The 16,707-nt window shown below is 43.3% G+C and overlaps 1 protein-coding gene across 1 annotated transcript in view; it reads right to left on the reverse strand.

Moving 5' to 3' along the window:
• Nucleotides 1-410: 410 nt before the first annotated feature.
• Nucleotides 411-16,707, reverse strand: part of LOC122408388 (uncharacterized) — a 38,237-nt gene continuing 21,940 nt past the window's right edge. Inside the window, exons 2-9 of the mRNA XM_043415144.1 lie at nt 13,372-13,704; nt 11,277-11,413; nt 10,834-11,034; nt 9,424-9,767; nt 8,274-8,493; nt 7,829-8,134; nt 5,575-6,890; nt 411-4,618 (exon numbers count right to left, since the gene is read on the reverse strand). Coding sequence (XP_043271079.1) covers nt 4,243-4,618; nt 5,575-6,890; nt 7,829-8,134; nt 8,274-8,493; nt 9,424-9,767; nt 10,834-11,034; nt 11,277-11,413; nt 13,372-13,693 — 3,222 coding nt within the window. The 5' untranslated portion in view covers nt 13,694-13,704 and the 3' untranslated portion in view covers nt 411-4,242. The remainder of the gene's footprint in view (nt 4,619-5,574; nt 6,891-7,828; nt 8,135-8,273; nt 8,494-9,423; nt 9,768-10,833; nt 11,035-11,276; nt 11,414-13,371; nt 13,705-16,707) is intronic.

Raw genomic sequence — 16,707 nt, forward strand, 5'->3', positions numbered from 1 at the left:
GTCAGTGAAAAGGCTAAGAATTACGAGTGAGGTTAATTAATCAATGACTCTGAAAACAAACGAATTATGAGAACGAATGAATGAGGAATAATTGTATCGTTGCGGTGAAAAGCTACTGCGTGGGCTTCCAATAATTCCATTTTTCAATATTTCCGAGTTGAAAGTACTTTCAGTTGCCCCATTGCCGCCTTACTTTGCTAGCAAGACAAGCATCGAAAAATTCGATTCCGGATCCCAAAATATTCCTCATCACAGTGCCGAAAAATATTTTCAAGAACGCATAAAAAACGAGAAGCGTTGAAAAAAACTCTGAATAATTCGAAGCTTCTCAATTTCCAGGATAGAGGCATCCCCCAAAACCTTCAGCTCCGAGGCCCTCGCGAATAAAAATGAAACAGGTTCGAAGCTCGTTGGATTTCTTTAACGCGGTGATATTTTATTAAAATTATAAACACGGGATTACAATACATCACGTAACGTGTGTTAATACTTGGTTGCTTAGAAACTCGTCGTTGAATCAAGGCCACGTTGATTCAAAAAAAAAAATCTTATCGTCTCACTTAACTATGGAGTATTATTATGTACCTGTGGCTGTGTCTTTGTCTGCGCGTGTGTATTTGTGTGTGGGTGTTTCGATGAGCGATGGTTGTGGGTGCGAGCCTTTTGCATGATTTTTTAAAATGTATTTATTATTTCGGTTTGTTTGTTTGTTTTTAATATTATTTTTTTTTTTCATTTCTCGATTTGTGCTACGTGTACATAGATGCATATGCAGATGACCCTACTATTCGTAGAATGCATTCTGAGCGAATGTTCATTTTCCATATTCCTTTATTTATTTATTTTTCATTTTGTTAATAGTTCTTTTTTTCTCTCTTTTTTCTTCCTTTTTGTTAATTACTTTTATTTGTTTTCGCGGCGCATTATTCCTCGGCTGCGCGATCCTTGCCGCTGATTTTTCAGTTCTGCCTCCACCTTCCACACATGCACTCGTTTGCCGCTCTTCCGGAACTTACGAACTCGCGCCTGCTTGACGCCAGTCGATTTTTTAATGGATGCGAGAAGTCTCTGCTTCGGGCCGGAGAAACTCTTCTGCAAGGACCGACTTAATTATCGGCCGATGGAACGTCGCGAAGAATTTCGACGATTGTGATTCAACCCCCGTCGTCCCTCCGACTTACGAAATTTTTTGCTCTCCATAATCCCGATGAACTCGATGAGACTTTGCCAGCACAAAACTCGTCGCAACAGCATCCTCAGGCCCATCGACTCTGATTATTGTTAAGAATTATTCGCTTTTTGTGCTCAGTACTCGAAATAAACGGCCGGTCACACAGAGCCCAGTTAAAAAATCTGAAGGAAAACTGAACTTTTGATCGAGCACTTATTCAACGATCGTAGCGACGAAAATTGTCCTCCTCGCTCGCGAAATTCTCTTCTCAAATTCTCCCCCCCCCTCCCCCCACTTTCTCTCTCTCTCTCTCTGCTCTCTTTCCACTCTCACAGTCGGATTGTTGATACGCTTACTTCTATCACAGCATATGCGGGATGTTGCGCGTCAAATTTAATTCAATCGTGTATTGTGTGTGTATGTGTGTGTGTGTGTGTGTGTGTGTGTTTTTATATTTCAATGAATTTAGTTTGGTTTTTTGAAATGATATATTTATTTTAATGATTCTTCCATCGTATTTTAATGTCATTACAAGATTTATGTTATTATATTACACGGCGGCATTTTGTTTGTTTCCTGTTCTTCAAAATTCATTTTTCTCGCTCTCTTGCTCTCGCGCGCGTTCGGCGAATCTCTACATCGATTATTATAATTAATGTTTTTTTTTTTTTTTTTTTCAGTTAATTTTAATTCCTCGTCTCTCAGACGTCCGAAAAGTTATGGCCGTCCCTCCGCGGACGGCCGATCACGTCACTCGCTTAAAATTCTTCAGCCACCAACTATACATCGATCTCTAACTTTAATCAGGTTTTTCCGAGTTGCTCAGAACTTTGCTGACTCTCCTCCTCCTCCTCGTAGGGCAACATCGATCCTAATTTTTCTTCATTCGTGTAAAACGCATTTGTTTCCCGCTCGTCGGTATCACGATGAGCGTTTCGCTAGTTCATTGCTGCAGCGTGCTCGCCGGCTCGAAATGTACCTGGACGAAAACTCATTGTTGCTGTAACGAGGTGAAATTTCAGTGCTTTGATTACGTCCGATTTGGAAAGTTCCGTTCCAGTAGACCCTCGACACGTAGTTTATCTCGTCAACGAAGGTTGTTATTTCCTTAATTTAGCATCTTTCATCTGGCCACGAAGGTAGGCAAAAGTTAATCATATTTTCGAGTCGAATATAAATAGTAAAAATATTGTCAAAAATTGTTTCGATGATGCGATTACGAAATGCTGCATCAATAATTGGAGGATTCGCGTAAAAATTTCGGCTCACTTAATAAAACGTCATGCTCGTTTGATTCATATTTTCATGAGGCTTTAAATGCTCCGTGACTTTTCAATGGGCAGCTATATCGCGAATCCATTGCACGCCAGATATTCGATATTAATTTAAAAAACTTTTAATTCCCTCGAGCTCTAGCGAAAAATCGGTTGGTGCATTAAAAATATAATGAAAGGGAGCTTCCGGAAAAACGCGTATTCCTGTGCCAACCCGGAACAATCGGAGGATCCGACAAAATATTTATATCTCGACAAATTATGATTTATGGCCCCCGATCTCTACTTCCACACGCAACGTGTCCTCTTTCGCGTTTTTTGTTATGCCACGTTCACATATGGTATATCGAGTATATTTTATTCCTATATAGATGCCCACTGTGTACATATATATTTATCGTTGCGAGGGGCGATCTCACCGAACGGCTCGTTTTTATTATTTATTTTTTATTAGCAGTCTGGATAGAGCAGTGTGTGTATTTTGGTCGTGATTAATTTGTCATTTCTCTCTCCTCGTCCGTTTTTTTCTCTCTTTCTCTCTTTCTCTCGTTGTTTTCAATCCTTTTATTTTTGAGAGTCTATAGTTACGTTGATCGATACACACCGAGTTCGTTGCTTCTCAAATTCCCTCTCTTCCCATCTCCTCCTCTCTTAGTTCATTTATTTCCTTCCAATTAAAACGCAGGTAACTCTTTCGAGTTGGATTTTTCGGTGGCCTTTCCACAGGATTCTCTGGCCCGAGGAAGGAGTGACTTTGATTCACCCCGCAGCTTTACCGGTCCGAAAATTTTTGTTAAAAAGCCCGTGCACACGATTTATTCGCTCCACGCTGTTAAAAATCCAGGCGAAAAGTACGCAGCCCTTTTTGTGCCTTTCGGCTGGTACCTCGCGTTCGAATATCCGGGTAGAGACGACGCAGTTTTCTGCGTATTCGCCAGATATTTTGCTCCTTACTAATTGGTTGCTTTTTCGAATTGGTTTCCTAAACGCAGCAGGCTCATTTATTCCTCGTAGATTATCATCGATCCTCGATTTTTCGTCGTCCGTTAACATCCCCTCGCCCCATCAATCTTTCACGTGCGAGCCTAAAAACAGCAACGTCGAAATCTCCTTCGATCACAACCACTTCGAGATGGTTTTTGCCTCCTGCTCGCTCCACCCCTTTTTATCTTCGTCCTTTCGTCTTTTCCGTCGTTTTTTTTCCATCCACCATCTCCGATTCACGTTTGGCACTCGTAAAAGTCGTAGATAAAAGCACGTGTGATCTTCCGAAGCGACATACAGCCTGTCGCACGACTATTGTGTCGAAGAGAGTATGATTTGCAAGTCAATGTGAAGTTTTCGCTTCGACAAGCCTCGCTTGATGTATTATATGCCTTAGAATATTGCTCCTTTCGTTCTTACAGCTTTAATCTACTTTCTCCCTTTTCCTGCTGCGGCACCTGGGTCAATACTCGCGAATTTCTCTCCTCCCCATACCATTTTTAGATGAAATTCACCAGAGCCCGCGATTAGAATATATTTTTCGGTCGTTTTCGTAGTCTTCGAGCGAGTCTTTCCGCTGTAGCGTTCACGATGCCACAACCAGCTGAGACTCCGTTTCCTTCGCTCCTTTTTCTGTCTTCGCATTCCGCACTCCGCTCCTCTCCTCGCCCATTATTTTTCGTTACGTATTATTGGTTTCTTCGAGCTTGTTTTTGTTTTTGTTTTTGTTTTTTTTTTATCGAAAGGAATGAAGAATCCCGCGGTATCCCGACTATTTCACACGGTTGTTTCCATATCGTCGATGGCGTATTGTCAACAAATGCTGTCCTTGCCACAATTCTCGAGATACATTTCCTGCGGCGTTGCCAAATTGTAACGTCCGCCCAAACGACTGCCGGTCAAACCGTTGTTGTGATGAGTATGATTCACGTGAAGGTGGTTCACGCTCAGCGCCACGTTTTTCTTTTTCTTACGAGCCTTGTGCCGGTACAAACAATATTTCAAGCAACCGGTCGCCAACAAGAGAATCAAAAAAATTCCCAATGCACCAGCCCCCACCGCGATGTACAGTAACGTCACCCCGAACTGATAAGAACAATTAACTTCTTCCTCGTCGAAACCCGAGGGACAGTGGCGCACACCGTCGCACCAAAGGACCGAGCTTATGCAAGCTTGGATCTCCGGACACCTGGGAAATTAAATCAAACGAAAGAAAAATCAAATCTACTCGATTCGTCGGATTCACTTACTGATTAAAAAACTTGCCAATTTGATCAACCGATTTTGCCTTTTCGAAGCCCTCCGAAGCGCTGTTCTTCGACTCATTTTTATGCTAACACCTAGTTTTTCCTCGAAAAACTTATCTTCCTTTTTATATTTCATTATTCACATTGAATTGTTGAAAGAAATATCAAGTTTACAGACTCTCTTGCCAATGGGACGGTCCAATTTAGCGAGGTTACCTATCAATTGTTCAATCGAACGCTTGTACGCTTAATTGGATAAATCACAAGATTTCGAGAGATATTAAATCTCCATTGCAGACTCATTTTCCTGCCGGATCACCGGTTTTTTTACGCTCGATTGAATATAGCGTTCAACGTTTCTTAATTTGAGCTCTTTCAGTGTTTAAAGTTTTAGAGGTTGCTCTGTACTTTTACTACCATTAATAAAATCTTTCAGTCGATAACATAGCATTTTTTAATCCCTTGAGAGCTCCCGGGACTCGGTTGTCCCATGATTTTTTAAAGATTTTTCATTATTTAGCCATTCCCAGTGCTACGAATGTTTTATTTGTCCACGCTCTCGACAACGAACGGAAAATATGTATACGTTCTGTGTAAAAAATCTCAAAATTCGAATTTTTATGAAAAAAAAAAAAAAAAAACGTTTTTTAACAAATACGCTTTCCGAAACTTCGCTTCATTTTTGGACGTTGAAACCGGATTCTTGATCAGCGTCTCTTTAAACATATTTTTGCACACTAAATAAATGTAAGCAGTAATAAGGAAAGCCGCACAGAGACATGGAATGGGAGAAAATATTCGAAAAATCTTTGAAAAAACGTGAAAAATGTTGATTGCCATGAAATTTTCGGTAAAAAATATGCTCGTAATGGGAAAATGGATTTTTGTAATGACTCACCTGTACGGACAGTCCTCGGTCGGACCAAGAGCGAAAGGGTTAGAGCCGAGACTAGTGGCGGTGGCTCTTTTCGAGATGGCGATCCAAGTGAGGGCGTAAAATCCAGGTTCGCGTTGAAGGAATTCAACGACGAAGCTTCTGGAGTGTTGCATCATCGCGTTGACGGGGGGAGTATCGTTGATGAGGCTGTAATTCCAGCCACCGGAGAAAAAGTCGACAGTTCGTGCAAGGTCGTTGCCACCCTCGGGACAAATGACGCTTCGGTCTTTGGTGTTGGCAGCGGAATATACGATGATGCGATTGAGGGTGGTACACTCCTCGATGTTATCAGCGTTGATGGCGAACCCGGAAGTCCGGAGATACAAAAAATTCATCCTGACGTCCTCGGGTTCGATGAGCCAGGGTTCGTTGACGCATTGGGCGGCGGTCAAGTCCTCGGTGTTGGGTAAAATTTCTTCGACAGCAGCGATACCGCCGACGGCGCGTGGCAGCGGGCTCCTCAGAGAAATTTCGCCGCTGGTACCGCGCAATTTCCGCTCCTCGAGCTTCGTCGGACAGGATTGATCCTCGCGCAGCTCGTTGCTCGGCACGAATCGATATTCCCCCTCGAAAAAGTAATTATCGTAATCCTGCGTAACGTTCATTCGCGATACGACAAATTTCATCTCGACGACGTTCGAGGTCAGACTCTTCAAGACGATCCTCTCGGTCACGTTCGAGCACAAGCAATCCCGAAGCAATTCAACCCCCGTCCAAGGATACTCGGACACGAGCAACTCCGCTCTCCCGTTCTTCTTCGTTTCTTCCGGCGATTGACCGTCGCAGGCCCAACGATCGATCAACGGATCGATGTAAGAAGTGCAACGCTTGTCACCGAACGACGCCCTCGCTATCGTCAACTCGATTCTCTGATCGACCTCCGCCTCGAAACGATACACGCAACTCAAATTTTGAGCTCCACCTCGCCCGTAAAAAAACACGCTTTTCGGCGACGAAAATTTACCAGATGAACCGGAAGTCTTCGACCCGGCTGACGACACCGACCCTGACCCCGATGACGCCCCTGTCGAACTCGCCGAAAACACCAAGTGACACGACAACGAATCGTGCACGAACTCGTACCGCAACACGAAACTTATCGGATAAAGAGCGCTACCTTGACGCAATATGTGCTCCAGCGTCAAATCACGACCCGACGATACGTAACTCTCCGAATGACTGCAAGGCCGAGTGTGGCGACTACTGTTTCGCAAAAGACTGTGATCGCACAGCAGCGGAATATCGTCCTTGCAAAATTGACCCATCAGCTTGACGTTCTGTCGACAGATAAATATTCCACAAATTTATTTTACAATATTCAAACTCACTTCCATCGATCTTTTACATATTCTTTGGAAGATAAAATATTCCAGAAATTATTTCTCAAGCTACTCGTGTATCCTGCTGAGTCTTTTCTTTTCGTCAAAACACTGTTTTGCACCACCAAACATTTATAATTATAATGAAACACCATTAATTATTTCTCGTCTCCAGTAAAACGAGCAGAAATCGAATCCAAAAACTGTTCAATTTCTATGAAAATGTTTCAAAGTTTAGCCGATTTTTCCAAAATTACGATTGAGATTTAACGCTTTACGATTCGTCAGTTCAAACAGAAAAAATTGACAACGAATGATGTTTTTTCAAAATTTCATCAGGTTCCCTGCCTCCCTACTTCCTGTTATTTTTAGGAAAAATTATTCATGAATTTCCAAACGGCAGAGACGAATCCAGTCGAACGAATATGCTCGACTCCGCGGGGGAATATCGTCGAAAATCAATATTACAAAGCCACTCATCAAAAGTGTGCTAAAAATGAAATCACTCAATCAAGTATTACGGTGCATACTAAATCAATTAGTCACGAGTCGGGATTGAATATCGATCGATTAAACACCGAATAGAGGTCAACTGACCATCATTCGATGAGCAGTGAAATTAGCGATGAAGCGAGAAACCGAATGTGCAGCTACCGACGTACACTTTCGTCCGTGAACTAATTCATTTCGGTATCAATAATGAAGAGATTATTCCTTTGTGAGATAAATTACTCAAATTAATGAATGAAATTGACGCACCGATGCTCCCGAGTTGCGGTGAAATCTTGAAAAGCGACAATTCGTCCTCGAGTAATAACATCCCAGCACACTTTTACGCGTGTAACTAAGAAGACGAAAAAAAAAGTGAATTGTGTTTGAATGCTCGGAGAACGTACCTTTCTCGAGGTTTGTTTATCCGTCGAATGATCGCCGTCCCAGATGAGCAGTTTCGCGTTACAATCGGTGTTGGCATCGTCTATACTGGCAGCTGGATCAGTACTGGCAGCGTAATATTTCACAAAAGAGATCCAAACGATCTCGTTGGGCTTTCCCTGGAAGTGGTAACGACAGGTTGTGTTCGGTGGCAGAGAGTGCTTCGGATTTTCGAGTATTCCCGAGGGACTGTCGTAGCTCGATATATGGAAGTCGCAGTTATCGTTTTCCTTGACGAAACTCCGTGATTTTTCGTCGACGAAGAGAACCTGCGGAGAGAAATACGGCGAGAGATATTCTTTAAGCTTTCTCATTGAAATTCGACGCTGCTTTTTGCTCCCGAACAATTAACACCGGTAAGATTCTGTTACGAATGTCATTTTGGCAACGAGGAAATCTCCAACTTGCCTGAACTTCGAGCTCGAAACCCGGAAGAAATGACAATGGTACTGGGTGAAAAGGATTGTCGTATGGCGATGTGTGAAATTCAAGGAGCATCGTGTTATGACTGCTGACTATGTCAGGCACTGCATCCCCACCGCAAAGTCTCACGAGAACTCTGTCGGTCGTTGAGCCACCGTCGTAAACCGTCAAATAGTCTTGCACCACGTTGCACTGATCCCATACTCTGTGCCATCGTTAAATGTTAGTCTCAGATCTAAATTTCAACCCTCCCGCCCATTTTCATTTACAATTCTGACAATCGCTTTTATCCATTGCTCAATGACCTTTTTCTGCTATTCCTCGCTGAATATTTTCACACACAATTTACTTTTACAAATGTACCAACAGCGAAGAAAAAACCTTGCGAACTTCTCGATTGCTCAAACTTTTAGGACCTTTGGAATCATCAAAGTTTTCTCTCATCGTTTCACCTTGTCGATTAAGATCAAATCTCCAAACCCCTTTCCACTCTGCTCCGACACTTGTGCACATGCGTTTGACAATTAAGACAGAAAATCACTGCAATACAACTTTCGTGCTCTTTTCATGGGTGAAGAGACGATGCGACGAAGCGGAGACGGAATTACGTGGATTTTTAAACGATGAAAATTGTGCTTCAAACGCATTCCGCTTTTACTGAAAATATTTGTCTAGACGCAATGAAAGAAAAATGGAAATTTCCATTCTTTTCGATCGAGCAAATCGGTTATTTTGAACTCCAGAATCTTACAGAAATTTAAATCCTCGAAAAGACCAAATTGCATTAAATTTTCTTCAATTTTTTTTCTAATTTCGAAACCAGATGGAATAAAAATTTGACGAACGAAACAGGAAGCTCCTTTGTCTCGTACCGAAAGAGAAAAATAATGTTGTCGAAACCACTTTCAATCGAACGAATCGCAAAATGTTTGTGCAACTAACAAAGCGAACAAGCGTCGTGTGTGGTGCGACTCGATTGAAAATGCGAATGCACCGAATCTCGGTTGAAGGAGCAAATATTTTTGGAACTCGTGACAGAAAATCGACAAAAATGAAGAATTAGTTAAGTATAGATGAAAATTAAAGGATTATCAATCGTTGGGGTTGGCGGAATAAAAAAACGATGAAAATTTACCTCAATATTCGCTGGCTCCTGTCGTACTTGACGACTTGATCTTTTATGTGTATTTTGTGACTATTTCGTTGGCTAACCGCGAGAAGTGCTCGGTGGCCTGGCGGTGGTCGATTGTGCTCCACTCGATAATAACAAGTCACGTTTCGCGGATAAACACCCGGATAGTTTGGTGATTGAAGACGACAAGCTCGTGTATCGCACCTCGTGAGAACTCGATCGCAATAAGTTCCGTTCACGAGTTCACCGCGCCACGTAGCCATGCTGCTGTTACCGTACCTCAGATGTGCCTCGCTCCGTTTCAAGAACTTGTACGAAAGCTTGAAATCGAAGTTGTAACCAATACCCTGTAATCGATGTCAAATCACTCGAATTAAAATCAAGCTCACGAGAAAGCTTCGCTGCGTGGAAATAACTGAAAGGACTCGAAAGATTGTCTGACTGGTGAGCTGCGACATTCGATTGAAACGACGAAATAAATTGCGAGCTTTGGAGGGCCTCAAGAAAATGGAGTGAAATCTTTTTCTTCTCGCGATCGTTTGATAAAAGTTCGATTGAAAGAAACCCTCCCGCCGAGTCACGTGTCGAAAATGCTTTTTCAATCCGAAGGTTTCTTTGTAATCGAAACGTTTTGAATTTCGTTGAGATTAATTTTCGAGTGAAAAGCTAGTATCAATATTTAAAGCGATGTTTCATTGAAGGACGAGAATAAAAAAGGACGGTGAAATGTGAACGATTTTTCCACGTAGGAGGTCCTCGAGCACCGGTGAATTGATTTTTTCCTCAAATATCCGCTATCGCAGTGACTGAGACCTTCGGTTATCGGGTTCCCAAATTCTGATAACTGCTATTTTTAATGGCGCTCGACAACTCTCCGAAAACCGTATGAATAATGGAAAGAAATTTCGGATTCTCGTCGTTTCACGAAAAGATAAAAAAAAAACCTTCAAACGACGGTTAAAATTAAAATGTGAATATTTTCGATTATTCTTGTCAGATTATTTTGACTCACTGTCACGTTGAAACTCGGATTTGTAAATTTGTCGTATAAGAAGCTTCTAAAAACTGAGAATTTCTTGGTTCACTGTGTTCTCAAATGAAATAATTGGATCGTCGCAACTACGATTAAGTTGGAAAGTGTGACAAAATGACATTTTCGGATGCAATAATTTTAGTAATTAAATGAAACAGTTAAGCTTGTATACGATGATTTATCGAGCGAATCAAGTTGAAAAATGACGGTCCCTCTTCACAGCCAGAAAATATTTTCATGGGTGAAAAATATTTCTGTTTTTTCGTGCACGAGGGGCTTTATCACTCTCGCTAATTAGTTACTGTCCAGTTTGTAAATTGGGAAGGAAAACGAGTATGAAAATAAAAAGGATTAAATGAAGAAATAGCAGTTTTTCGCACCTGTTCGGAGAGGCGCGAGAGGTAAAGAGTGAGATTTATCGAAGGTGTCTCGCTGTAATAGACGGTGTAACCCCACGCACTTCCGCACCATTGACCACCGGTCGCCGGGCGACCCATTTCCCTTATCGACATGAATCCGTCCGGACAGCCTTCGTTAGTGAACGATAGGAAGCGACCCACGGTAAAGGTGTCGAACGTTAACTGCAACGGCATAGCAAAATTGACTGCTGATTTTTCGGGCAAAAGGAATATTGAAAAATGGGCTCGGACGGAGTCTTATTTTCCATCGTAAAGTGACAATCTTTATTCTCATCGCAAAATACTGAAAAAATATGTTATTAGATACGGATATTGATATTTGATTAAAGAAAAGATTGATAACCAGGTCAAAAGTAATCGTTTTAATGCACGCTATCGATGAAATAATAAAAATGTTTTCCCACCTGAACTAAATCGCCGAGGTCACCTCCGGCGGCAGTGAAGTTGAGGTGGCAGAGAAAAGGTAATCGATCTTCCCTCGGCCGACGAACCTCCACCTCGTAGGTTCGACCCACGTCCCCGTACAGAGTTCTGTTGCAAGCTGTTCATTGGTGAAGAAAAAGTCGCCGAAACGGGAAAGGAAAACGGAGAATTTATCGTTTCATCGTAATTTTTATTAACCCTTATCGTACCAGCGGGAGTTAGCTGAGTTGCCAATCAGCATAATACTCGAATCGATTTTACAAGACGTTCTAAGACGTCGCGATATGCGCTCGTGACTTATCGTCGAGGGCTTTTTCCGTCACTGCGAACTTTTCGTTTCGTGGTTAGTTATTTTCGTCGTATTTAAAGATCCGTCACGAAAGCGAGCTGCTGATTAAAAAAGATCGAATCATTCATGGCTTCTTCGTCAAGAGCGGCTTTTCAGCTTTGCTCGTTTATCATTTCGGCGATTTGAATGATTTCGTCGCTCTTTACGTAGTCGTAGCAACCTTTTTGTCGGATCCCACACTCCAACTTATCGTGTAATCAATGCAACGCGAATGGAAAAATCACTGATAATTGCGGTTATAGTTACGTCCGAATTCAAACTAATTGTTGACCGATTATCCTTTGTAACCGCATTTTGCCACGACGCGTTTCAACCTTTCGATATTTTCCGGGACTCCAATTTTTTCCTCTCCATTTAATTATCGGATTCGAATAATCGATCGTGTGACTGACGAATTACTGGCGATTTTTTACCCTCAATTTAATCCTGTTGGATTTCTATACTTTGTTGCAGAGGGCTCAATGTGACTTGTGCCTTGTTAAATTTCATTCGAATCGATGATTGTGCCACTCACGTTTGGCGAAAACCACGAAACGAGGATTTCAAACGAACGCACGCAAGTATACTTTCCGCAGAATAAATGACACTCGAAATTTCTATCGGAATTTCTCGCTTTACGTTTTCTCTTTTCATCAATTTTTACCTGGCCACGTTATTTCTTCGCAAATTCCTGAACCAAGATTTGATATTGTTGGAGAAAAAAAGGTTCTTGCGCCCAATTTCGATGCGGTATTGAATTTCTATAATTCGTTGGGAAGATTGAATATCCGATTACATAAACCGAGCCATTTTCCAAATTTCCGATAATAAATTCCACCCGGGACAATGATTCGTTACAGGCCATTATCGAAAACCACGAACCGCCGCGATTGTAATCGAATACGTATCGAGAAATGAATCATTTAAATTACCTTTTCGAGGGCTTCTGGCTAGCCTAATTTTACATTTTTTTTTCTTCCAACAAAACTATCTCTTGCGCTCATTAAGTATCAAAAGGGGAGAGGAAACTTGAAGTCAAGAATATTCTCATTAAGGAAAGCGCATAATTCGCTCAATATATTGATTTTTCAAAACTGTTAAATTGAGCACAACTTTGGTTTATGCTTTTCCTAAGAAGATACGTGTAATCCTAGAAGTTGCGAGCAGATATCGTTGGAGCCAAGAGGAAATAAAAAAAATAAGATTTTTGTTGATTTTTTATATTATTCGATTTCGACGAAAGTTTTTCGTCATGCGATCCTCGATGAAACTGAATTTATCGTACACGACTTTAGTAATTGTGAAAAAACTAAAAAAATTCCTATGATCGCAAGTCTGTTTATTTCTGTGAACGATTTCGCAGTGAAAATTTCATCTCACGTTTCCGAGGTGAAAATTGTGTTCGAAATGCAGACACGAGTAAATAATTTTGGGGTAGAATTTCCTGCCCAGTCTCGTGGTCATCATTAAATTGAGCATCAATGATAAACTAGGAAGAAAAAGCGGTTAAAAAACGGTCATTCCGAAGGTTCCTCTATACAATTGAAATTTATCTGCTTCAAATCTGCACCATGCAACCTTCGAAGGTTAGCCCTCCAGCAATGAAAAAGTAAAACGCATGAATTAAGTCGTTTGAAAAGCTTGGTAACTAGAATGACGTGAGAAAAGTTTTGCCATACGATAAGGGTTGATGAGGAGAGTTTGTTTTTCAATTTCTGTTCGCGAATTGAAATGGTAACTTGTCTTACGGGAACAATATCTGGGTTCGTCCGTTTTGTCGCCGCAGTCATCTTCGCCGTCGCAATATTTGTCCTGAGCTACGCAGCGACCGTTTGTGCAGGAGAATTCGGAGGGTCGACAGCCCGAGCCGGAAGACGAGGTAGTAGTGGAGGTGCTTCCGGCGAGGATATTACCGGACGAGGCACCGATTGGCGTGGCGCCCGAGTAAACGGCGTACCCGGCTGCTGTGTATTCGGGTCCAGTGATATCGGGAAAACTAGCGGACACAGCCGAGGCCTCGACCGAGGCCGCGATCGCTGCTGCGATCAGCAACCGCCGGCACACCAACATGCCCCTTCACCCTGTTTTTCAATTCGAAAAAATCGCATTTTTTATATGACTCGTACAAAAGAAAAAAGAGATAAAAAAGCTTCTGAAAATTCGGACGAATGCGTTGATTGATCGAGCATTTCTCGAGAACTAATCAATCGTGAAAAAACGGCAAAACTCAAGTGCGAATCCGGCACGAAGCCCTCGATCAATACTCGTTAATAACGATTGCTCGCTTGAATATTTGAATTCATGCAATTGTAATTACACCGATGGATTCATAAATGTTATTTTTATCCGATCAGTGTGCGGAGAGCATCGGCGCTTCGATTGACATTCATCTCAATTTCGATGGCCGCTGATCAAATTATTTCGAGTTCGTCGTGCCTGTTTTGTGGGGAAGCTCTGATCGCGAACGTTCAAATTTCCTTTACATCGCAGCATCAAGCTCGAGCCGCGAGCGGATACAAAAGTGGGAATTTTAGACGGAGGGTTTGACGTCGAAAAAAATGAAATTATTCAGAGCAGATACACTCGTTTGGCGGGTAATTTAATTTCGAATCTTATTAACTTGGAGTAGAAATGAATGTTTCCTGTGAGCGTCGAGGGGAGCAGAGCGAAGCTGGGGGGAGCGAGCAGACCCGGCGAGCGCTGATGGATTCGTTGGATTTGATTGCAGGAGCAATTTTACAGCAATATTTATAGCCCCCATTTTTCCTCTTATCAGGATTCGCGTCCAATGAGTTTCGTCATCGTGAACGTTATTACGACCCGCTCACGAGGATCCGCGCGACCCGCGAATAAAAAATTGATGGATTGGAACAGTGGGACGGGGCCTATCGAGTTTAAGGATCCGGCCAGACACCGCTTCTCCAAATAGTTTTCTTCCATTAACACCGCGATGCGGCGATACATTTGATATTTAGAATTGCCCAAAGTGAGAGTGTGTAATAACCGAAAGAGCTTTTTGAGAAAAACGAGAGAATTGAAGAGGCAGAGAGAGAGATATAAAATCAGGGAAAAGGAGCGAGGCGAAAGTAGAAGCGTTCCACATGACGCGCTTTTCCTTCGTTCGCACTCTTTCCCTTTCGTTATCGCTCTCCGGAGTGCTAGGGATACGTACTAATGCGCACTTCGACCTTCCACCTCAATCACAGCCACCCGCCACTGGACCTTTCACTCCGCTCCTCCCTCAATCTCCCCCCTCGCTTCCTTTTTCTCTCTTTCTCTCATTAGCCGTTACACATAGGCTAGTTTGAGAAAAGTTTTTAATTTATACGCCGAGACCAGTGGTTTCGCTCCGTAATTTTTCCAATAACCCGGACGAGGTGTGCTGCGAGGAACGAGAGCAAGATGGAGCTGCCGGAGAAGGACGAGTTCGCCTGCAACGTCGACGGAGTTTGTGGAGCCAGTATGGACCCGCGGTTATAAAATCCAATCGCAGTAATTACCACAACGGAGAGCTCTTCCGGTTCCGACTCCGCTCACCCTCGCCGGTTCATCCTCGACGCGGACGCGCCCGCATACATTTCTATTACTCGATCCATCTTTATACCTAGTTTATCGTTCCATTTGGAAGAATTTATTTTTAGACTGCTCATCTTCTTTATAACAAAATGGCGAGAGCACGAGAGGAGTTTGGAAACCGATGGCAAATGTCGGATTCCGACGGTACGCGCGGGCTGTACTTTGTACTTTATTCCCGGTGAGTATTCCGGTGGATTTGCATATCGGTTTCTCCGCAGGCTGATCGACGAGCCCGGAGGACCCGAGGCTCGTTTTGTTTCGCTGTTAAAACGCGTGCGAATCCGCATCGAGTGTTTCCTTCGTTTTTTTCGTAATCTCGTCACCGTGTTCCTCTACATTTTCGTCGTTTTTGCCTGGTTCCCGAGACAGCTTTTGTGCTGGGATGGTGAACGAACGATGATGGAAGTGGTCCGGTTCAATTACTCCTCCGGTTGCGATCGAAGCTTCGAACCGGTGATCGGCGGTTGAAAAATTACAAAAATAGTACCATTGCGATGGTTTCTTGAAAGTTTGTCGACGAACGGCCCAATTTCAATCCATCGCCGAATCGTCGCGCAATCAATGAACAACGTTAATCTCAATTATCCGCGGATTACATTTTTCGAGTAGCGACAAAACAAAACGTGTTGATTGACACCGACAGCGGGGTTCGCCGCTCCGGAAACTCGCCCCTGTCCCAGCACGCGGAAATCCTGCCGCACGATAAACTCCGCGATTCGACATCGTCCACGTTTCCGCACCGAATTTTCGGCGCACCGCGCCCGGCCTTAATAAGAATTCCGTTCCCTTGGCGATCGGCCCACATTTTGTGACTCCACCGATGAGTCGAGGGAGCTTCCAAAGCGTTTCAACTCCCCGCGTATGCGCAGGTGTTAATTCCTGCGTTTGAGGGAACGTGCGAAAACCGAGGGAGCAGAATCCTGAGGGGGAAAAAGCGTCGCGCGGCAGAGGAGACCCGGGTGCGCGGGGAGAGAAGAATTTACAATTATGAGATCGCACACGGGGAACTGATAACGTAACTCGGTGCTGGATTCGCCGGAATATCCTCGCAGAATATATGTTACGGTAATGTCCACTCTTTTCGCCAAACGTATGGGGGAGGGCGTGTAGTTGGAAAGGCAGCCGCGCACATATGTGCGGCAGCTCTGGAAGGGATCGGCTCGTTGGGAGAGAGATGCGCGCTGCGGATAGCACAGGAGAAGGCGAGCTCATCCTGGTCGTACAACGAGACTCTCGTGTCTACATGCTACGCTGGAGATATAACGCGAGCAGGGGCGAGTGCGTTGTAACATATCGAGGAGCAACGTGCGGAGTTTCGATAATATGTACCGCGGACGCGATATCGGTCAAACGAGAGAGCAATGTTTTCTTCTTTTGTTGAGGGAAAAGGTACACGGCTCTTGGGTACGCGGACGTTTTACACGCGGCGAGCATTTCGCGTCCCTCGGTTTGATCAGTTAAGGAGGATGGATCGCGACGACAGAATGTTGGCACGCTAAACCGCGTTA

Source organism: Venturia canescens, chromosome 3, assembly GCF_019457755.1.
Source record: "Venturia canescens isolate UGA chromosome 3, ASM1945775v1, whole genome shotgun sequence".
NCBI lineage: Eukaryota > Metazoa > Arthropoda > Insecta > Hymenoptera > Ichneumonidae > Venturia > Venturia canescens.